The sequence below is a fragment of the Nuphar pumila genome, chromosome 7 (assembly GCF_984573655.1).
Source record: "Nuphar pumila chromosome 7, dmNupPumi1.hap1.1, whole genome shotgun sequence".
In the NCBI taxonomy this organism is placed as follows: domain Eukaryota; kingdom Viridiplantae; phylum Streptophyta; class Magnoliopsida; order Nymphaeales; family Nymphaeaceae; genus Nuphar; species Nuphar pumila.
Genome location: NC_143255.1, coordinates 3,763,494 through 3,788,490, shown reverse-complemented (window position 1 = coordinate 3,788,490; position 24,997 = coordinate 3,763,494). Strand labels below are relative to the sequence as shown.

The 24,997-nt window shown below is 39.2% G+C and overlaps 1 protein-coding gene across 1 annotated transcript in view; it reads left to right on the top strand.

The window, feature by feature from the left end:
- LOC149830899 (myosin-1-like) overlaps window positions 1-21,821 on the top strand; it is a 45,206-nt gene extending 23,385 nt beyond the window's left edge. The window contains exons 14-23 of the mRNA XM_090013536.1: window positions 236-313; window positions 1,176-1,334; window positions 1,412-1,612; window positions 3,970-4,175; window positions 4,278-4,413; window positions 5,660-5,789; window positions 6,188-6,334; window positions 6,430-6,545; window positions 20,438-20,650; window positions 20,911-21,821. Of these exons, the coding sequence (XP_089869662.1) occupies window positions 236-313; window positions 1,176-1,334; window positions 1,412-1,612; window positions 3,970-4,175; window positions 4,278-4,413; window positions 5,660-5,789; window positions 6,188-6,334; window positions 6,430-6,545; window positions 20,438-20,650; window positions 20,911-21,390 (1,866 nt within the window). The 3' untranslated portion in view covers window positions 21,391-21,821. The remainder of the gene's footprint in view (window positions 1-235; window positions 314-1,175; window positions 1,335-1,411; window positions 1,613-3,969; window positions 4,176-4,277; window positions 4,414-5,659; window positions 5,790-6,187; window positions 6,335-6,429; window positions 6,546-20,437; window positions 20,651-20,910) is intronic.
- Window positions 21,822-24,997: the final 3,176 nt, after the last annotated feature.

The following is a 24,997-nucleotide window of genomic DNA, read 5'->3' as shown; positions in this document are numbered from 1 at the left end:
TATTGAATGGGACAGTGGCTGCTAAAAGACATTCAACCTATCAAAGTACTTACTTTGCTATCTATAGTTTTCTACAACAAATAAGCCTGTTACTAGGATTCTGTTTCTCTATTGCAACACATTCTATTTTTGCTACCTATTTTTGGGATAAAAGATTTTTTCCATTTAATCTGCTCTTGCATTTTCTGCCTGTACTGGAATAGCAAATTTGACCTTCCAGAAATTTTTGTTACAGGAATATGCCCAGGATGGAATCGACTGGACAAAAGTTGATTTTGAGGACAACCAAGAGTGCTTGAGTCTCTTTGAAAAGGTATTCTTTTTCTTTATTACTTTCTTCTTTTCTTGTTTTCTGCTCCTTTCACGTTTGGAGCTGCTACTTAGTCTATCTGCTTGCTAGGCCAATGAAACATGGTTTTGGCTCATACCATAGTTACCAGGAAGCAAAATTGATACAAGATGCTATGAGTGAAGTGGAAGAGGGAGGCGAGTGTTAAATGGTATGAAGCATGAAGCAGGATTCATTTTGGAAGCGATTATGGAAGTGTGTGAGAAGCGAAAAAGGAAACGTGAAGGAAATGAGGGGAAACAAGTGGGAAGTGAGGGGGAAGTAAAAAATAAATAAATAATAACATGAAAAACACAAAAAACAAGGGGGAAGCAAGGGGGAGACGAGGGGGCAGTGAGTGGGAAGCGAAGGGGAAATAAGTGTGAAACAAAAAGGATGCAAGAGGGAAGTGATTTGGGAAACACACTTCCCCCAAATGTGAAGCGAGTTTCCCCATGCTTCCCGCTTTGGAAGCACGCTTCCCCCCTTGGGGAGGCGCTTCCGTTGACTATGGTCATACACTTTGTTCTTCAGTTTGTTATCCGTCTTTTTTTTTTTTGAAAAAGTTCAACTGCAGAGATGGTATTATTTTCTCAAAGTTTAGCTTTTCCTGCATTGATTGTCATACAAATTTTATATGTTCTTTTTCTAAAGTTTATAAAAACATCTTCTGCACTGGTGTTTTTTTGATCAAAGGTCTTATTAGTTGAAAATTTAAAACTTAAAGTATTTCACCTGGTCTCTAATGGCATCGTGGTGGTTCATGTTATTGGTCGCCTTTGCTTAAATGTCGTTAGATTGATTTTTTCACTGTTTAGCTCATATTTACCCTTTCTATTTTTTGCAGAAACCACTGGGTCTATTATCTTTGTTGGATGAAGAGTCAACTTTTCCCAATGGCACTGATTTGACCTTTGCAGCTAAACTTAAACAACACTTAAATGGCAACCCTTGCTTCAAAGAAGAAAGAGGTCCAGCTTTTAGTGTCTGTCATTATGCTGGAAAGGTGGGTCGTAGATTTTTTCTCTCTTTCCTCTTTGAGTTTTTGATATGACAAGTGTTAACCCTTGAGAATCCAACCAGGTTTTGTATGATACAACTGGATTCTTGGAGAAGAACAGGGACTTGCTTCATTCTGATCCTATCCAACTTCTCTCATCTTGCAACTGCTACCTGCTACAGTTTGCTTCTAACATTGTTAATATTTCTGAGAAGTCTGTAAGTCCTTTTTGGAGGCAAAATGGTGCGGACACCCAAAGGCAAAGTGTGGGGACAAAGTTCAAGGTATAACCTTTTAACATGCGTTGTCTTACCAAGAGAGCAAATTGAGTGAAGTGATTGTGAGATTTATTAATGTGAAAGCTGGCTGTGGTAAAATAAGCACCACTGAACTTTCTAGAGACATATGATTTTGTTTAGAACAGTAGAAAATTCAATCTCTATGTGACTGTGCTCCATATGCATCTAACTTTTTGGCTTATTTCATTTTAAATTGTTGGTATTGTTTTCCTTGGTAAATTGGTTAGTTGCTGTCAATCATTTGGGATATTAGTATTTTTACAATCTGGATAAAAGTGTGTGTATATATATATATATATATATATATATATATAGCTGCACAATCCTTAGGTGCGCAGCTACAGTGGAATCATATTGGCCATCCATCACCCGTGTGATGGACAGCCAGCATGAGAAAACGGTGCAAAAAACGCTAAAAAATCACGTTTTTTGCGCCTTTTTGGCATTACCGATGCTAATGCCCTCTAACGGATGTGCCAGGCATTTAGTGACGCTAAAGGTCCCAGCGGAACTGGGACTTTTAGCGGCGCTTCAGAACTGCTGCTAAAGGCCGTTTGCGTAATTTTTTTTATTATTTTCAGCATTTTTTGTGGGAAAAACTCTGAGCGTCCATCACACGCCTGATGGACGCTCAGCCAAGCTCCACTGGTAGCTGCACACCTATGAATTGCACAGCTACCACTCTCTCTCTCTCTCTCTATATATATATATATATATATACGGGGTAAAATTTGGTCATGGCCACCTGACCATCCGAACGAGTTGAAAACTCATAGGCACGGGTCATGTTGACCCAATTAGACCTCATAGATAGATTAAGCATGGTCCAAATGCTAGAGATCGGCTGTTGGATCGTATTTTTTCGATGAAAAATCATGATTTTATGAGTCGAGAAAATATCACTCTTTCTAGGATGTTGATTTTTGAAGGCTCATAAATCATGCCTGCATGTCGTAATCAAATGTTCCAAGAGCCAATTCCCACTATTTTCAAGCCTTAAAAAATCCTGCTTATGCATCATAATCAGATGATCCAAGAGCTGGTCCTTATAAAACCAAGCTTGTAGATTGCATTTTTATGGAGAAAAAAAAAACATAAAAAAACCCATGAAAATGTTAGTTCACACTCTAGTTCTCATATTCTAGAATCCCTATATATATATATATATATATATATATATATATATATATATATATATATATAGAGAGAGAGAGAGAGAGAGAGAGAGAGAGAGAGAGAGAGAGAGAGAGAGAGAGAGAGAGAGAGAGAGAGAGAGAGAGAGAGAGATGTATCTTCAAACACCCTTCTCAACGAACAAGCAGGTGGCTGCTTTTGCGCTGCTGATCACGCATGCGATCAGCAGGCACAAAAAAATGCATGCTTGGGACTCTTTAGCAGTGGTTGTGACTGCCGCTAAAGGGTCTAAAAACGGATGTGTGGTGAGCGGCTGCACACCCATTTTTGTTTGTTGTTCCCGGTGAGTTCGAACTTATGCCCTTTATTTATGTATATTTATATTTATTTAGTTAATATATGTGTGTGTGCACATGCTCGTGTCTCTGTGTGCGTGTGTAAGTGCATGGGTGTTAACATCTAAGTCACTAGTTATGGTCATTATTTCCATTTACCATATGAGCATATACAATGTGCAGAACTGATGAGTGAATAATACTACTGTTCAACCTTGTGCATAGCTGCTTAGCTGGTCCTTTGTTGATCAGTCACTACGAATCTGTGATTATGCATCATTACATGAAAAATTATGTAAATATCTGCCAGTAGGTTGGCACAAGTTGTCCATAGCATGCATAGCTACGAATATTTCCTTATTTTTGAAGTGACTTTGATTGGATTCAGTGATCACATTTTGCTAACCTACTGTTTGGTTAGATATTGTTATTGCTTCCATTTTTACTTTTCCTGGTAAGGACAACAATGAATCATCAATCAGAAGTATTCATCTTTATATCATCACAACAGCTTGCATTACTATGCTGAATCCTGAAATAATCTCTTGAATGCTGGTTTCATGATAATGGACGCTTTTATGAGATGAATACATTGATACCATGTATGCGTATGACTTATCATGTGTTCTTGGAGAAAAATCATAATTGTGACTATGTTACCCGTGAAAAACTTAACAAGTAGGTATACCTTTTACAAGCTCTGAAAGCTAAAGTAGATAATTTCTTGAAGTTGTTGAATGGGAGAAGTGATTTATGTTTAAGATGATGACTGGGAGAAGTAGCTTGTTTTTATCTTTCTTGCTTAAATTTGCAGTTTGATACTGCTGAAGTGATTGTCTGATCACACAAGTTGATTATTTCAATGGCTTGCAGAGCCAACTTTTTAAATTGATGCAACGTCTTGAGAACACCACACCACACTTCATTCGCTGCATAAAGCCAAACAGCCGCCAGCTTCCGGGTTTATATGAGAAAGATCTTGTCTTGCAACAACTAAGATGTTGTGGAGTCTTGGAGGTTGTGCGGATTTCAAGGTCTGGATATCCAACCAGAATGACACATCAATATTTTGCAAGGAGGTAAAATGTTCACATGTTTGGAAAAAAGCTTCAATAGAAGTTATAGATGTGACTATGATGACTTTAATGTTTCTTACTTTTCTGCTGGAAAAACACATTTAGGTATGGCTTTCTTCTTTTGGACCATGTCACGTCTCAGGACCCACTCAGTGTTTCAGTTGCACTTCTTCAACAGTTCAATATTCTGCCTGATATGTATCAAGTTGGCTATACAAAGTTGTTTTTCCGAACAGGCCAGGTAACTTTTGTTGTTAGTTGCATTTTCTCATAGGCTGTTTCTTGATGCATGGCTGCTTTAAGAAATCTTGTTATATATAGATGATTTTTATTGAATAATTTTTTATTTTATGTGTTGGATGAGATGGTGGTTGCTTCCTTTCTTTATTTTATAGAATAAAAGGGGAGAAGTCCCCTATTTATACACAAAGAAAAAGGGAAAAGTGGAGCCATTGAGGGCTCCCACATAGTGTTGTTGGGAGCCCCCAACGACTCTATGTGGGACCCCCAATGCGTATTAAAAAAAACAAAAATAAAAAGAAAGAAAAAGTAAAAAATAACATATCATATTTAAAATAGTTCTTTCTAGAAACATCTATGTAAAAAGACCAAAATACCCCTATTGGGTATTGTACATATATATATTTTAACAACACACACACATATATGAGAGAGAAAGGTAATCTTATACCCTTCGTATTAAAATTAGCAACTTGGATTAGTTGAAATGATCAAAACATTTTTCTCTAATATCTAGTTACATTACTTTAGGGGTAGATTATGTCTTTTATTTTGTAGGCAAACAGAAAAACTTTTCAAAAATTAGCAAAGGCTGATTTAGTCATTTTAGCTTGAAAAATGAGAGTTGCCCTTTATTTTTAAAATTACACTGTTTTGTGGGTATTTTGGTCGTTTCAATCATTTCAGTGCTGCTAATGTTGATATGAAGGTTTGAGGTTAAATAAACCCATATATGAATAAATATTTTGTATTAATGGAGGTACGGAACTATTGAGGTGGAAATCATAAACGCAAGCTGTATCAACTCAATGTGACCATATAGATGTGTTCAACATGGTTTGTTTGCTAAGAATCAGACTTTAAGTCATGTTTTTCCATTAAATTTTGGTACATTGTGGGCCATTGATTTTTTGAACCCCCTTAAAAACCTACTTGCATGTCACAATCACATGATTTAAATACCATTTCCTACTAATCAAACCACGTAGATCATGTTATAGGTTTTGATCTTAAAAAGTTCAAAAAAATATGAAAATAAATGTGATGTTTACTTACCTTTATTAGTACCATAGATTTATGCCCTCATATTATATACATAGATACATGCATACATGTATGTGTGTATAAGCATGCATGCATAACTAAATAAATAAAGTGTGTGTGTGTGTGTGTGTGTGTGTGTGTGTGTGTGTGTGTGTGTGTCAGCATTTGTTGGCCTGATTGTTTATTTGTTTGAGAACATCCAGATTGGTGCTTTGGAGGATACAAGAAACCGTGCTTTGCTAGGCATTGTTGGCATGCAGAAGTGCTTTCGTGCTTTCCAAGCTCGTCACCGTTTCAAGGAACTGAGGAGTGCAATAATTTCTTTGCAGTCATGTAAGTTATGTTATAATGCTAAGCATCGTTGGGGAATTGGAAAAGAGAACCCTCCAGTTCCTGGAATTGGTAAATACCATCTTCTGGAGCGGATATTTGCCAGTAAACACCATAACTACCTCCTTAATTCCGCAAAAAGCCTCCTTAACACCTTTCTCCCACAACCATTGGCAGAGGAGTTATAACCCAATCCAAATCCTCAACTTCTGCCCCGACTACCAGCTCCTAAACAAAGACATATTTCAAAGTTTGACGCTCTTGGCAACAATTAATCTACGTAGTTTTATGATGCCTATTAATTAATATGCATATGCCTACCATTTGATATTAAGCTGGATATGATATCCTTAAATGTGCTTACTATTTTGGTAACAACTTTTTTGGATCGGTTTGTGCAGATATAAGGGGTGAAAGAGCAAGAAAGGTGTTTGGTTCTCTAATAAAGAGGCAGAGGGCAGCTCTCACTATACAGAAGCAGTTAAGATTGCTTATTTCTAGGAGGAAATACAAAGATATGATTAACGCCATAATACTTGTACAATCTGGTAAAATCATGTTTATCTGTTGTTGGCTATTTTGGATTTAGACAACGGCAATTGGTAAATCATATAATTTATTTTCTCCTTTTTATCTTCTGTAGTTGTTCGTGGTTGGCTTGAAAGAAGACAGTTTGCAGCTACACATGATTTAAGAAAATCAAATGTACAGTCTGTAAAATCAGAGCGTAAATTAGACAAGAGGCATCATATAACAAAGGTAAGTTTCTTTATAATAAATTGTCTATCTTACAACAACAACAACAACAACAACTACGCCTTCATCCCAAAACAATTGGGGTCAGCGATATGAACCAAAAAAGAAATTCATTTTGGGTCTTCCACATGAATCCTTTTCCTCCAATCATTTCTATCCAACGCCATGTCCTCGGTGAGGTTCAAAGCATTCATATCCTTTTCTATCATCTCCATCCAAGTCTTCCTAGGCCTACCCCGACCTCTTTTAACTAATATATTTTCCCATTTCTCCAACCTTCTAACTGGAGCATCATTAGGCCTTCGCCGAATATGTCCAAACCACCGTAAACGATTCTCTCGCATCTTATTTTCAATGGGTGCAACACCTACCTTCTTACGTATCTCTTCGTTCCGAATCTTATCTTTTATTGTATTTCCACACATCCATCTAAGCATCCGCATCTCAGCTACACTCATTTTTTGAATATGATGTCTCTTGGCAGCCCAACATTCCGTACCATATAGTAAAGCGGGTCTAATAGTCGTCCTATAAAACTTTCCCTTCAACCGCAATGGCATTCTACGATCGCACAGCACTCCAGTAGCACTTTTCCATTTCATCCACCCAACCTTTATCCTATGATTTACATCTCCATCAATTTCTCCATACTTTTGAATGATGGATCCCAAATATTTGAAATAATCATTCACCGGTATATCTTGCTCACCAAGCTTCACTACACTCCCATCACTACTTCGTTGCTTACTAAACCGACATTCCATATATTCAGTCTTACTCTTACTCAACTTAAAACCTCTAGCTTCCAATGTCTGTCTCCATAATTCTAGCTTAGCATTAACCCCAGCTCTAGACTCATCAATCAAAACAATATCATCAGCAAACACCACGGTACATTTTCTTGAATTGATCTCGTAAGCTCATCCATCACTATCGCAAATAGGAAAGGGCTTAAAGCAGATCCTTGATGTAACCCAACCGTTATCGGAAAATTGGTTGACACCCCTCCACAAGTGCGGACATCGGAAAATGGAATAAATTGTCTATCTTAGAAATAGAGAAATTGGTTACTGTATTGGCTTGTCCATGTGTGCAGACCTAAGTCACACGGACTCAGCTGTAATGTCGACGCACCGACATGGGTGCGGCTTCGGACACGGGGCTGACATGGTCAACCAAGTGTTGGACTCGGTCAACGCACCGGGGTCGAGTCCGAGTCTTCACATTTTGGACTCGGTCAACTTTGATTGAGTTTATTTTTGTCCATTTTTAGGGCAAAAGACGTATAAAAACTAAAAAAATTGATCTTTATATATATATATATATATATATATATATATATATATATATATATATATATATATATATATAGCCGTGTCTCCGTGTCCAAAATTTTTGAAATTGCTCCGCACCTGTGTCGCACTCGTACCTGCACCCGTACCCGCACAAATGTGACATAGGTGCAGACCCTATAAAATAGAAGTAAAATATTTGAACTATTCCATTCTCTCTCTCTCTTTCTTTAACATGGACTCCGACTCTGACAATACGAGTTCATCATGCAAATTTTGAGAAATAGGACAAGTGGACATGGATTTTTGAATTTTTTATTGATTAAAAATAATTTTTGATATTTTAATATATAAAAATGTATGTATTTATTGAATATGTTGTTAAATTATTAAAAATAAAAAATATTGTTTGTATGTGTTAGGGTTGTGTCCTCATGTCATGTGGTGCCCTTAGACACGGAGCCAAAACGGCATGCCCCTATGATGTAGCTCTCCATCCTTAAGGATGGGGTCTACAAAATGAATAATATAAGTTGGGAATAGAAAGATGCTTATTTGATTTGGTTGGGATTTAAGAAAGTGAAGATGATCAAAAGCATAAAAATTCCCATCAAGAGGAGAGGAAGTTTTATTAAAATATGCTCTTTATTAAAGGATTACCTAGAGGATTTCAACCCAATGTGGTAAGGATTTAATAACTTAGGAAAAGTAATTATTCAAGATATTGTTACTATTTATTTTGTAATTACTGCTAATATTTATGGTTTTGTTTTAAGAGTCCTAAGAGTTAATACTTAGACTTAAAAATTAATAACTATTTTTTTAAGTTTTAAGAGTTCAACGGCCTGAAGTCAGGTTGGGGTTGGGGTGGGCACTGCCACCTTGACCCAACATTTCACAGGGTCAGGGTGGGCACCCGAACCCCACTATGGGCGAACTTTGGTATCAGGGTAGTCACGTGCCCATCCAATGTGGTTCCGCCCCTGCCTACAACTAACTGTAGTTGCTAAATCTTTGATTGGAACTGTCGTAGTACCTATGTTTCAGGAGACACCATTATGGATTAAGACTGGACACATGGACACACGTGACACGCTATGGCATGTATGGATTTTTTTTGTATTTTTATAATAGTTTGAATAACAAATATGTTTTTAAATATTAGTCATTTGAATAATTTAAAAAATTGTTTGCACATGTCTCGTTTTTTTAAATATTTTGAAAATGCACATCTAGTCTTATAGTCATATCAAATCCTGGTTGGTGTCCATATGTATGTAATAGCATAGAACAATCATTGATACACAAATCGTGTTAGATTCCAAAATAAACTGACAAGATTAATCTTGGGAACATAATGCATCACACGATCACTTCGAACTCTTGCAAGATCACCAACACTTTAATAAGATCTTCAAATAGGCTTTAATAGTTCCAAGCTCTAATACCCTGTAAAGAGGGGCTGAACACCTTCAAGCACCAACAAATCATTCACCACCAGGTGCAATACGCAAGCACAAGCGTCAACAACGACACAATCACAAGTGCCACTAAGGGCATAAACAAAAGATAAAAAATAAAATCTTTTATTGAAGAAGTATGCAAGAAACATACATTTACAAGGGGGATAGACCCCTATTTATACACATAAGAGGGAGAGAGGAGAGCCAATAGAGAGCATAGAGAGAGGGGACAAGACCCCAACGGCTGGAAATCCAGCCGTTGGGCCTCCAAGTCAACAAAGTTGACTTGGTCCAATGCTGTCCAACTTCTCATATATATATATATATATATATATATATGTCACATGGGTGCGGGGGTGTGGCAGGGGCAAAAATGTAAATAAATAAATAAATAAAAAATATATATATATATATATATATGTTGCGTGAAGAGCACTGCGTGAAGAGCACTGCGTGAAGATTAGTTTGACGCTGAAAAGAACGAGCGTGAGGAGCAGTGCGTGAAGAGCAGTTTGACGCTGAAAAAGAAAAATTACTTAACATTAGGTCTAATATCCTTTAAGTAGAGATTAGCCAAAATACCTAAGTTACAATAGAGACCTGGAAAAAATGCATAATAACAAACTACCCCTGTCTATGTTTAAACTAACGAGAGTATAAAAGGCACATGCCTAATACTCTCAACACTCCCCCTCAAGCTAGAGCATAGATATCAATCATGCTCAGCTTGTCACAACATCTAGGGAAACTGGAACTAGCCAGAGGCTTGGTGAAGACGTCAGCTACTTGATCTTCAGATGAAACATGTTTAATATAGATGAGTCCAGTCTGCACCAAGTCCCGTATATAATGACAATCAACTTCAATATGTTTTGTTCACTCATGGAACACCGGATTATTGGCAATATAGGTAGCAACTTTTTTGTCACACATCATCGCCATAGGACATGACACTTTCACTTGAAGATCAGTTAGAACTGATTTGATCTATCTGCAGTAGTTTGAGCCATAGCTCTGTATTCTGATTCTGCACTTGACCTAGCTACTACTGTCTGCTTTTTGCTTCTCCAAGTAATTAGATTTCCTCCCACAAATACACAAAACCCAGTTGTCGACTTTCTGTCATTAACAGACCCAGCATAGTCGGCATCCGAATAAGCAATGATTTCTAATGGCGGGATTTGACTGAACAACAACCCTTTTCCTGGAGACGCTTTCAAATACCTAAGAACCATCATAGCTGCCTGCCAGTGATCCTTATTAGGTTTATCCATAAATTGACTTATTTTGCTCACTTCTAATGAAATGTCAGGTCTGGTCACGGTCACATATAACAACTTGCCAACAAGAGAACAAAAACTACTACTGTCTATGGATTCTGAATCCTTATCATACATATGGCCCTTAGGGTCCATAGGAATATTTGCAGGCTTAGCCCCTAGCATTCCTGTTTCCTTAAAGAAGATCTAGAAATACTTTCGTTGGGACAATACCAAATCCTCACGGTTCCTTGAAACTTCTATTCCCAAGAAATATCTAAGAGGACCAAGATCTTTAGTAACAAAATGAGTCTGAAGATGGGCCTTTGTATCTAAAATTTCTTTGGCATTGTTGCCTGTTAGTATGATATCATCTACATATACCACCATCACAACAATCCCAACACAAGAAATTTTAATAAGCAGAGAATGATCTGAGGCTGACCTGACAAAGCCAAATGCTGACATTATCTCAAAAGCTTTTGGAACCACGCACGAGGGCTTTGTTTAAGACCATAAATGGCCTTCTTCAATCTGCACACCCGCTGCTTACACTCCCCCTCAACCTCGAATTCAGGAGGTTGCTGCATGTAGACAGTTTCCATTAAATTCCCATATAAAAAGGCATTTTTTACATCAAGCTGGGAAAGGGTCCAACCATAGTGTACAACAATAGATAAAACCAACCAGATGGTGCCAAGACGAGCCACATGCGAAAAAGTTTCAAAGAAATCAATACCATAGGTCTGAGTATAACCTTTGGCTACCAATCTAACTTTATATCGTTCAAGAGAGCCATCTGAATTATACTTAAGAGAGAAGACCCACTTACTACCAACAATATCTGCATCATTGGGCGGAACAACTAGATCCCATGTACCACGTGACAATAAGACATCCATCTCATCTTGCATTGCCTGCTTCCAATTGGGATCCAGAAGAGCTTGATGATGATTGACGGGAACAAATATCGCAGACAACGCTGAGATGAAATTTCGCATGTTCCTTCCAAGCCGTACATCTGTGACATACTTAGAAATAGGATGAAGAGTGCACTGTCTTTTTCCTTTACGTAAAGCAATAGGCAGATCATCATCTACAACAGATGTTTCAGGATGATCAGGAATACTCACCTCAGGGGAGGGGGAAGATGGAGGCATGCAATCAAGTGGTGATCGATGTGTGTACACCAGTGGAGGATCTTGGTATCGTTGCACAGAAGGATACTCAACAAGAGACTCTTGGGGAACAGACTCCAAGGGAAAAGGAGGAATAGGTAGAGGACAAATATCACCTTGACTTTCTTGCACTTGGGGATGACCACTTGAGAAATAGGGAATCGACTCAAAGAAAGAAACATCCGCACTAATATACTCCTTTTTGGATATTGGGTCATAACAACGATACCACTTTTGGTTTGGAGGATACCCAAGGAAAACACATTTGGTAGACTGAGCTGTTAGCTTGTCTCGATTTGGTTCCAATCTATGTACAAAGCACACACACCCAAACACTTTATGTGGAATATGAAAAAGAGAAGCATCTGGATGAAGAATTTGGATAGTTATACGATCCCCTACAGAGGTTGAAGGCATGCGGTTTATGAGAAAACCAGCAGTTAACACTGCATCTCCCCTATATAATGCAGGCATATGGGGTTGTAACATTAGACACTGGGCTAGATTTAAAATTTGCCTATGCTTTCGTTCAGCCACCCCATTTTGCTGAGAAGTATGGGCACAAGATGTTTGAGGCTTAATCCCACGGTCTTTGTAAAACTGCAACAAGACTTTAGTCTTAAATTCAAGAGCATTATCAGTGCAGACAATTTTGTCACCTGAATCAAACTGGGTTTGAATTTCAATAATCAAAGATTGAAGAATATTGGGAACTTCTGATCTTTCTTTTATTAAGAATAACCAAGACAATCTTGAAAAATCATCCACAATGACCAGATAATAACGACAATTAGACCGACTCAGAATCCAACTAGGACCCCACACATCTACATGAAGAAGATCAAACAATTTATTACTAGATCGACTCTGACTAGACAGAAAGGAACTTCTGTGGTGTTTGCCAAGTTGACAAGCTTCACACTGTATGATAGCTGATGAAGAAATTTGGGGAATAACTCTGCGAAGTTTAGGTAACAGAAGATGACCAAGACGATGATGCCACATCAAGGGACTGAAAGAAGACTCAACTGCAGTACGGGCTGCTCCGCCTGGTTGACGCATATACTAGACACCACCTTCCTCATGGCCTCCACCAATCCTCTTCCCCGTCAGCAAGTCCTGAAACATACAACACACAGGATCAAATATCACCCTACAATTTAGTTCTTTGGTGATACGACTAACTGACATTAAATTTTGTGGAAAAGAGGGAACATGGAACACATTTGTCAACTGGAGATCGGAAGATAAGGAAATGTTTCCCTGACCAACAATAGGAGAGGAGCTACCATCAACCAAAACCACCTTTCGATGATCTGAAATGGGTTTTAGGTTTGAAAATTCATGAGTTTCCACACAGGTGTCTAGACGCTCCAGAATCAATGATCCATCTACTACCTTGGCAAGCTAGATCATCACCTGCGGAACATGCAACATTTGCCATGGGAGAGCTGGAAGTGGTTGGACGACAAGCCACTAGATCATCATATTCAGCATGACTAAGAGTAATGGTATCCTTTGAAGAATCTGCAGGAGCATCTACACTGACATTGACAGCTTGGGCTTTAGGAGCAAACTTGGATGAAGGAACAATAGGGCATCCGTGCTTGTCAAAGCATCTATCTTCCAGATGTCCAAGTCTGCCACAATAGGTACATTGAAGTCTGCCTCTACCACCAGTACTTCTACCACGACCTCTCCCTCTAAGGTTAAACACAGAGCCCCGTCCACGACTAGACATAAAAAGAGTGGAGGTTTGGGATTCAGATTGGGGCTGAGAGAGTGACATAGAGAGTCTACTAAGGCGATTGCATGCTTTAGCTAAAGTAGGAACATCAGAACTCGTCAACATCTGGACCTTTGCTACAAAATATTCTGATGACACACCTGTGAGAAATCGTGTCACCATGGTCTTTTCTTGATGAACTCTCTGGTTGTCACAACATAGAGGTCTATGAGCATTTAACCTCTCAAAAGCAGCCTTTACCGAAGCATAATATTGCGCTAAGGTTTGGTCTCCCTGTTGAAGTTGATAAATTTCCTGTTCAACCTGTAAAATACGACTTACATTTGTTTCTTGAGAATATGTATCTCAAAGGTTATCCCACATTTGTTTAGCAGTAGTGTAATAAATGAGACCATCATCAATATGTGGTTGAATGCTATTCATAATCCATGACATAACAATGTCATTGTCTTCTTCCCATGTAGCATATTTACCCGTATTCTCCTGTTCAGATTCTAATAAGATATACTTCCTGTGATGGCCTGAAACTGACATCATAAAAGTACGAGACCATCTAGCATAATTTGTCTCGTCTAATTTAGCAGATGACCCATAAGAAAATGGATTTGCAAAAGCTTTGTATTCAGGCAATGACTCCACCTTCTGGCCGTGGTTTTGATACTCAGCCATTTAAGCAAAAAAAAACAACAAAAAACTGATCAGCGTTGCCAAAAAAAAAAACTTTCTCTGGGTTGCGTTACCTCTAGGAGTTAAGACTAACTTAACAATGCCACAACGACCCACGACTACTCAAAGACTAGTGATCGCCAGCACCACAACAACATTAACAACAACAACTCACGACACAACAAATCATATCAGATCTCAGCAACAACAATAACCGGTCTGCAATGAAGACCAATATGATCTGCATCATGTAATAGGCCCTAAATCACCAACTGTGACAGCATCGACGACCATACTTCACCCCAACGATATCAACTCGCTGCATCCAACTTGCCAAACCACGTCGACCCATGCGACATGCCCTAAATCACCAACTGACATCAACTGCAGCAGCATCGACACCACGACTTCGCCCCAACGATATCAACACACTGCATATAACGTGCCAAACCACGACGACCCATCTTCAACAGACTATAGTTAAAAAATTTCTTCGACAAGGAGCAACAAGATCTGACTTTGTATCCAAGTCTGGTCACAAGATCATATTCATTTCATGGAAAAAACAAACAAACCAAGGATCTGAGGCCAGATCTGATTTATGTCCCCTTTTGTCCGCGCCCACTAGAACCAGTCGATGAAACAACTTTGAGTTGTCGACCAGATCGATTTCAGGCTGAAGATGAAGACGCAGGAGACTCAGGCATCCAGAATCGAGAAGGGCTCTGATACCATGTTGCGTGAAGAGCACTGCGTGAAGTTTAGTTTGACGCTGAAAAGAACGATCGTGAGGAGCAGTGCGTGGAGAGCAGTTTGACTCTGAAAAAGAAAAATTACTTAACATTAGGTCTAATCTCCTTTAAGTAGAGATTAGCCAAAATACCTAAGTTACAATAGAGACTTGGAAAAAATGCATAATAACAAATTACCCCTGTCTATGTTTAAACTAACGAGAATATAAAAGGCACATGCCTAAGACTCTCAACAATATATATATATATATATATATATATATATAATTTTGAAGTTTTAACAGTTAACATTGTCATAATATCATTCATCATGCATGCAATATATCAACCTAAATATCAATCAAATAAGTAAAACAATTACATAAATCAACCTAAATATCAATCAAATAAGTAAAACAGAAAAGAACTAAATTACATACCAAAGTATATCCTGATGAAGTAATGGATCTTAATAATTTTCTTTTTCATCATCAAATACATCATTAGAACGAATGTTGGGCTCAACTAAATCCATCTTTGTTATGTTAAAATCATGCTTTTCCTCGAAGTCACACTCTTCTGGGTTTACATCCCAAAATTTGGATGTTCCTTGTCTGCGTTACAAACCCAATTTGAAAATGTTAAATACAATACATGTATATTTAAATGAAAAACTAAGAAATAATCAAATAACTAAGAGAGCAAATTAGTACATGTATTCATCATTGGTTCGCGAAAGTAATCAAAAATTTGAATGAACATATACTAAATCCTCTGCACGCTTGCTGGTGAGTTTGTTTCTCTTCATGTTGTGAATTTGAGAATATGTGCTCCAATTTCTTTTACAACAAGATGAACTAGCAGGTTGCGATAACAATCTTAATGCAAGATGTTGAAGAAGCAGTATTTCTGATCCAAATGTTGACCACCATATGATAGGATCTATATTATCTTCTTCTCTCGCGAATAATGTCAGTCGATATAATTTCGAAGATGAAAAATTTTCAAACTCTTGTGTGACTTGATATAAAAGATATGTTTCTGGAAAAAGTCTTGTCATACACATATTCCTATGTCTTGATAGCCCTGTGTTTAAATTTGAAGGGACACGATCAATACTACCAGCCCACCACTTATTTGCATAATATTTTGGATTAAGAGAATGTGCCATGCAATGCAAATGAATGTTGCTCTTATCCCATCTTCTGACTAAAATTGAATGAATATGATTAAAAAATTCTGAATCATCAATGCAAGATTTTTTTCTTCATGCTTGAAAACTATAGCTTGTATTTTTTCAATCATATTATCCCACATTTCATAAACTCTGTGAAGCATGAGCTCATCCTTATCAACTTCTCTTAACATTTCCCAAATAGGTTGCGTAAATTGAAGTAAGTATACCACTTTGTCCCAAAACTCATCATCAAGAATGAATTTTTTAATTTCTTGAGCCTTGATATCATCATCAGCACAATAAAATGTCCAATTTTCATCAGTCACTATGTTAATCAAAACATTCTTCACTTTTTTAATCTTCTTCACCATCACAATGATGGACGCAAAACGTATTTCAGCGACCTTCAACAATTTCAAGTCAGAATGCTTATTAAATATAACATTAGCATGATGGTGGTTAACAACAAAATTCTTAATGCTTTTAACATTTCTTTATAAATCTTCAATTCATGAACATAAAGCATATGCTTGCGAATTTTCTTCTTCTTTAGGGTTGCAGATGCTCTTTAGGGCCAGATTTAAGTTGTGTGCTACATAGGGAGTCCAAAAAATACAAGGGTACTCTCTCCAAACTCAACGTTGCACTTTTACAAACTGGAGCGTTGTTTGTAATGATTTGTACCACTTTCTGATCACCGACTTCTTTTATGACTTCTATAAATAATCCCTTCAAATACTCTGCATTTTTATATTCCCCAGATCTATGTCACATGGGTGCGGGTGCGGGTGCGGGGATTCGGCACTTCTAAAAAGCCCTGGTGCGGGAGTGCGACAGGGGCAAAAATATAAAAATAATATATATATATATATATATATATAAGGGGGGTCCGGTTGTTCGTTAAATGGGTTCAAATTTGCATTTGGATTTGGTTGTGAAAAGCTCATAGCAGGTCCGCTTTTTTACATGTAAATGGATTTGAATATCTATCAAATTAGAATATGTATCGGATTCAGTAGCAAAAAATAATAACCATATCCGTCAAATTTGAATATAAACGGAATTGAATTTGGTGTAATATGGATAAAATCCAATTTATTGGCATCCCCACCTAATAGGATGTGGCCTCTTTCCACACAAGAGTTGGATCCATATACAAAACCGTGACCTTGTTACATACACTTTTACATGTATTCAGGTTTTGAGTTGGAATTCAGATTTGGATTAACGGTATGGTATCTAGCTCGTATTTTGTTGGGATCTGGAATGCTTTACTGAATCCAACTAAAAGTTAATCGTGGTTGGATATTTAAATCAACCTGATCCATTGACATCTTGCCTACAGGTTATCAATTATGGGTAAAGGTCTCACGCTGTTAATTGTATCCCATTTCTCCTGATACATGCAAATCCAATTCGGGTAGCACCTTTTAAATAAATTGGATCTAGAAGAAGGATACCGAACCCGGATCGAAACAAACCCGATCCAGTTGCATGTTTACAACAGATAGGGGTAGTTTAAATTATTTTCTCCTTAGGGTTTTAACCGTCCTCTTGTGGACCTTTGACCGACAAGGTGCTCCTCGTGAGGGCCCCACCCGTCCTTCTAGGGTGACGACATGTCGCTTCTCCCAATCGACATCCGCCACGTTACCGCCTCAGGTATTGTCCGCCCCCCGTGGCCGTACGATCAGGGTGACCTGCTTGCGATCGGACGGTTGGCAGGACGTGGAAGGCGGATCCGACAAAGAGATGCACGGGATTCTAGAGGCTTCGACGGGGGGGGAGGGAACCTGATCAGTTAACCGCGGTTAATTCTTAACCACTGGTGGAGCCCCCCTCACCCCTTGCTTTCCGTCGAGTTAAGATTCCGAGGAGAGAGAGAGAGAACGAAGGCGAGGGTTTCCTCTTCTTCTCCTCTCCTCCTTCCGCCCTTTCGGGATCGTTGCAGACGGAAGAGATTCTCCTTCTCTCTCTTGGTACTTCTTCCCTCCTTTTGAGAGAGAGAGATCTTGACCGTAGGTCACTCTGAAACACTGGCAAGATCGATGGCTGAAGAGATGACGAGTTAGCTAACAACGATTTGTTTATCGTTCCTATCCTTCTATTCTTGCGGGTTTCTTCCAGGAGTTCGTAAGATTGGTCTCTCTTCTTATTTGTTTTCGTTGTTTTGGTTTGAGGTTTTGTAGATCTGAGTGTTTTTTCTGTAAATTTATGGACGAAATTGCTATGTTTTGCATTCCGATGGTTTCACGATGTCCGGTGCTTTTAGTTTTCGGAAGTTCACTCTTACGATTTTTTTTTTTAAATTCCGCAGCCCATTTCATAGGGCGATTTTTTTTTAAGACCCTGGGTGCGGTCAACGCACCCAGGGTCGGGTTGACCGCACCCGGTGCCGGTCAACACACCCAGGGTCGGGTTGACCGCACCCTGGGTGCGGTCAACGCACCCAGGGTCGGGTTGACCGCACCCGGTGCCGCACCCGCACCCACACCCGCACCCGCGTCGACGCGGGTGCGGCACCCTGCTAGCCGAACCCCTATGACATAGCCCCAGATGCATCAATTCTTTCAAGAATATTGGGCCACTAAGCGAACAAGCAATGAAATTGATCAGTGGACGCCTTTGAATATCTGTCCATCCATCAGACACAATATAAACTCCATTTTGCTCCCATGAATATTTTTTAATCTCCAGCAACCACTCCACATTTTCCCTCTCTTATGTAAGAAGTGGGGTTCGTATTTTTTTTTAACTTGGAGGCACATAACCACTCAAATTACAATTTGTCAAGGATGTTACTAAATCCTTCCAATAAGGATTTCTAGCCGCATTAAATGGGAGTGAACTAGAATAAAAATACCTCCCAACTTTTCTATCAAATTCTTCTCTTCCATATGTATTGAATGCTGCTTGTATCGTTCCTCTACCTCCTACATTGACTTTTCTTTTTTTTTTTAGTATCTTCTTAGTGGCTTGCAAATGACACACTAACTGCATAAGAATCGACCATTATCTTTCTCTTCTCACATTCTTCTTGTATTTTCTTATATTGTATTTGCATTGCCTCATCAATTTTTCTGCATCCTGAAATGCCATGTCCTAGTATCTTCAACAAATGAGCCTTCACTCTTGTGTAAGACCCAACAAAATCTCTTTCGCAGAGCTTGCATCGAAATCTCTTGTTTTCACCACCTCCTCTAGTTTTTGCAAGTTTATCTATATGTACTCATAGTGGCCCACATCATCAATCCCACTATAACTATCAGCAAAACTAGCAACATAACTCACATGTTGGGATGAAGATTACGCAAGTCCTTTCCCTTTATCCGTCATTTTTATCCTGAAAACACAAAAAAAAAATACATTCAAAATTTTAAATCAATTATACAGACATTATCTTGATATAAAAAAATATATATATATATATTATATAATAAAATCAGGAGCAAGGAGGGAGGGATCTGCCCCTCTCCTGAAATAAGAGGGAGCAGGGACAGGGGCTCAGCCCCTCTCCTGCCGACCCAACAAGAGAGCGAGAGGGGGAGCTCGGCCCCTCCCCTGCCGAAAACAGAGGGAGCAGGGCTCAGCCCCTCCGCTGCCGACCCAACAAGAGAGCGAGAGGGGGGGCTCAGCCCCTCCCCTGCCGAAAACAGAGGGAGCAAGGGGGGCTCAGCCCCTCCCCTGCCGACCCAACAAGAAGCGAGCGAGAGGGGGGAGGGGCTCGGGCCCTCCCCTGCCGTAAACAGAGGGAGCAGGGGGGCTCAACCCCTCCCCTGCCGACCCAACAAGAGAGCGAGAGAGGGGGGGGGGGGGATGGCTCGGCCCCTCCCCAGCCACCCAACAAGAGAGCAAGAAGGGGGGCTCGGCCCCTCCCCTACCGAAATCAGAGGGAGCAGGGGGGGCTCGGCCCCTCCCCTGCCGACACAAGAAGAGAGCGAGAGGGCGCCAGAGGGTACGTACCTGCGACGAGGGAGAAGAGGAGCCTAGGAGGTGGCGTCGAGAGGAGAGGGATCGAGTTGAGCTGCGCGGGAGAGGAAAGGAGAGATTAGGGCAAACATTTTTTTTTGCCCTAATCCTCCTTTTCATCGGTTTTTTTTAACGTCTGAAATGTGGACAAAAATGACCTTGGGTGCGTTGACCGCAGCACCAGTGTCATGTTGACCACACCCGCACGCGCACCCGTGTCGCGTTGCGTTGACACGGGTGCGGCACCTGCTTTGCCGAATCCCTATGACTTATATATATATATATATATAAAATACGTGCATACATATATTTTTATATACATACGTATACTATATTATATACATATATATACAATTTAACATTTATTGATTAGAAATTTATTGTCACTTAAATCTATAAATGCTCTCTTTCAGGATCCAGAGGTTGAGAATGTGCAGGTGGGAGCTTCGGTCCTAGCAGAACTCCAAAAGCGGGTTCAGAATGCCGAGGCAGCTTTGAGAGAAAAGGAAGATGAGAATGCCATATTGCAGGAACGGGTTCGACAGTATGAGAGACGCTGGACAGAATATGAAGCAAGAATGAGGTCCATGGAAGAGACATGGCAGAAACAGATGACATCATTACAGGTGAGGGTAGTCTGTGGCCTCTTCTCTTTGTCGGTCAATCTTTTTGACCACTTCCAAATAAGAGAATCTTCTTTTGCTTCCTATTCCTTCTCATGCAGAATTTCTAGATGAGCTTTTAACATGAGTTTCATTCTTTTACCTGAAAGTGGGATACATAATCAAATTTTTATGTTGTCTGCATGTGTGCGCATGTGTATATATGATTTTTATTTGAATGTGCTTAGAATATCTGTCACTCACCTCCTTGGTTGACCCCACAGATGAGTCTGGTTGCAGCTAAGAAGAGCCTTGCAGCCGATGATATGGGTAGCCAAGCAGCCAGGTTAGACTTGACTCACTACTATGATTCTGAAGATGCAACTTCTGGTGGATCGAGGACTCCGGACACTAACGGTACACCAGGAAAGCCTCATCCTCAACCATCAGATATGGGATTGGTGAGAGATGTCAATACCGGTAGAAATGCTGTGGGAGTCTTAGCGAGGGAGTTTGAACATCGGAAAAAGACATTCGAAGATGATGCCAGTTTTCTCATTGAGGTCAAGTCCAGCCAATCTGATTCTTTTCACAATCCAGATGACGATCTACGCAAGCTTAAGCTGCGGTTTGCTGCATGGAAGAAGGACTACAAGGCTCGCTTACATGAAACCAAGGTGATGTTGCAGAAGATCGGGAATTTGGAGGGAGAGAAGGCTAGGAGGAAGTGGTTTTTGGGGAAAAAGAACACAAGGGGGATGTAATTTATGTTAATATTCTTTTCCCCTTGGGTTTTAGATTATTTATTTTCTCATCTTTGGGGTGAAGCTTGTTGTCCGACATGTTCAAAAGAGGTGGGAATCCAGCATGTGCATGGTTCTAACAAGTGACGTGGATGTGGATGTGCATTCTGATCCAGATTTTTTGCTCATTGGAGCAATTCAATTATGCAGCTTTCACGATTGTTAGAGATGCAACTGTATAGTGGTAGGAGTATGTGTATACCAGAGAGAGAGAGAGAGAGAGAGAGAGAGAGAGAGAGAGAGAGAGAGAGAGAGATTGTATATGGGGAATAGATGTCAAAATGTAAAAGGCATTTTGTCACTGAATATTTGGAAAAGAATTCAATGATAATGCAAATGAGCTATGCATGTTTCAGGCTGGCTACTGGGCAAGCTTGGAAATTTGCTTGCTCCTTAATCTTGTTCTGGTTTGGTAAGATTAATGTTTGAAAGGGAAAATATTATTTTCGCTGAAATTTTGGTCTCAAGTAGAGTTTTCTTGCAGCCAATGGGGTTTCGGTCTCTTTAGTAGGAGCAGTTTGTGCAAGTCACCATGTGATGAGACAGTGCAAGTTATGGGCAGTTGAATAACTGCCTGGTTGTATAGCCACCGGTCCGGCTTGTCTGCTGAAAACGAAGGGGGCCTTGATCATAAAAAACAGAGTTTTCTTATACTAAACTATGCATTCAGTTTTATTGAAAGGGGTTGTGATGATCAACTCATGTTTCAAATGTCAACTTCAAACATTAACTCATGCCGTCACTGTCGGGGCAAGCGGCATGATGGCTAAACACATTGGATCATTGAACAAGCCTATAAGTTGTGCGCAATGGCTGTTAACGATGCATGTTCACGTAAGGGCACCAAATGGGGCACGGGATGCTGGGGTGGCATCAGGTAGCAACATGCACAAGGCATGGTTTGGCAATCTATCACATGATGGCTCGAACACTGGCAGTGGGAAAGCACAAAAGCAAATCATAATCAGTTATCACAAATGAGGATGGGCTATCAACTGATTCAGTGGGCCTTTAAAAATGAGACAGGCAGATACCTGCTAAATTTTTTTTTGAGTCTGTAAACATAAGGGCTCCCCTCATTTGGTAGATGCGATTCGTGATTCCTGGAGCCAGGCAGCTCAAGAGAAGTTGAGACCCTAGGCATGTGAAATATAAGTGTTATATATATACTTTTTTATTTGAGCCCCTAGGCAGTGGCCTCAAATATCAAAGAGGCCAGCCGGCTGTGCGCGGAGCCACGTAGTGGGGTTCGGGTGCCCACCCAGACCCTATGAAATGTTGGGTCAAGGTGGCAGTCCCACCCCAACCAAGACCTAACTTCGAAGTCTCTCTCTCTCTCTCTCTGTGCTTGATTGGATGATTTGTTCACTCTCTGAAGAAATTTCACCTTGCACAAAGTTAGGCCCATTTGGATAATATTTTGGAAAAGACATTTTTTGAAAAAATCATTTTGAAGGTGAATTAGTTAAAGAAATAAATACATTGCTCCCCCCCTGGTTGCAGGGTCTAAGATTGCAATAGCAGACGTTTTGGGGACACAAATGGATAGTAAGAGGAAAAAACCCTAACAACTGAAATTAAATAGAAAATATCATGATATTTTCAAATAGTGGTTGTAACATAAATATACTAATAATATCATGATATTGAAATATCTTATTTTATATAATTGAAGTATATTTTTCTATTTTTGTTTATTTGATTTAAAAAAACTAATTGTTTCTTTATGTTTTCATTAAAAAATATTGTTCAAAGCTATACGTTTCCTATCCTTTTTAATTTTTATATACATTTTTAATATTTTTTTTAAAACATCCAAGATTTTGTTGAGATATTTGCAAGAAAATTCACTTAAAAAAAAACACTCTTGAGAAAAGCCTCATTGCTGAGCATAAGAGTTGTGGTTATGAATTAAACCTATATCACTAAAGATCCATTACTTTTATTTACAAGTGTGAGAAGTTACCCGACTTGCTTTGTGATTAGTTGGAAACATATGATAAAACAAAAGCTGAAAATGTTAATGAATCTTGAAGATGCTGAGGTCTTAGGGGTCTAAAAGATCTGGAGTTTTCTTGCAAGATGGTGTTCAATGCATATTCACTGTTTAAGTTCTGGTGGTTAATATGTGATTAAGAAAGAGGGGAATGATTTAAATCGCACTTACTGGTGCTCAAAGAACCAACTCTCTCTCTCTCTCTCTCTCTATATATATATATATATATGATTGTATGAAATGCTCAATGTCACCTAGCGTCAACAACCACTAACCTCGCACCTCTGTGGGTCCCACTTGTACTGAGATACAACAGAGAGAGGTGTGGGGTTAGTGGTTGTGGACGCACCCAGCATTTCATACTATCCTCTCTCTCTCTTAGAGAGAGGGGAGGGGACACTTTGAAGTCAGATTCGGGTTGGGGTGGGCACTGCCACCTTGACCCAACATTTCACAGGGTCAGGGTGGGCACCCGAACCACACTATGGGCGAACTTTTGGGTCAGGGTAGTCACGTGCCCACCCAATGTAGCTCCGCCCCTGCCTATAACTAAGTGTAGTTGCTAAATCTTTGATTGGAACTGCCGTAGTACATATGTTTCAGGAGACACCATTAAGACTGGACACATGGACACACGTGACACGCTATGGCATTTATGTTTTTTTTTTGTATTTTTATAATATTTTGAATAACAAATATGTTTTTAAATATTTTTAGTCATTTGAATAATTAAAAAAATTGTTTTCACGTCTCATTTTTTTGAATATTTTGAAAATGCACATCTAGTTGGTGTCCATATATGTATGTAATAGCATAGAACAATCATCGATGCACAAATCGTGTTAGATTCCAAAATTAACTGAAAAGATTAATCTTGGGAACATAATGCATCACACGATCACTTGGAACTCTTGCAAGATCACCAACACTTTAATAAGATCTTCAAATAGACTTTAATAGTTCCAAGATCTAATACCCTGTAAAGTGGGGCTGAACACCTTCAAGCACCAACAAATCATTCACCACCAGGAGCAATACACAAGCACAAGTGCCACTAAGGGCATAAACAAAAGCTAAAAAATAAAATCTTTTATTAAAGAACAAGTATGCAAGAAACATACATTTACAAGGAATATAGACCCCTATTTATACACATAGGAAGGAGAGAGGAGAGCCAATAGAGAGCATAGAGAGAGGGGGACAAGACCCCAACGGCTGGTTTTCTAGCCATTGGGCCTTAGTCCAACGGCTGAAAATCCAGCCGTTGGCCCTCCAAGTCAACAAAGTTGACTTGGTCCAATGCTATCCAACTTCCCATGTATATATATATATATATATATATATATATATATATATATATATATATATATATATATAATACGTGCATACATATATTTTTATATACATACTTATACTATATTATATACATAAATATATACAATTTAACATTTCTTGATTAGAATTTATTGTCACTTAAATCTACAAATGCTCTCTTTCAGGATCCAGAGGTAGAGAATGTGCAGGTGGACCAGGGTGGGAGCGGGGGACAAGGTATCCACTCTTGTTCCTTGT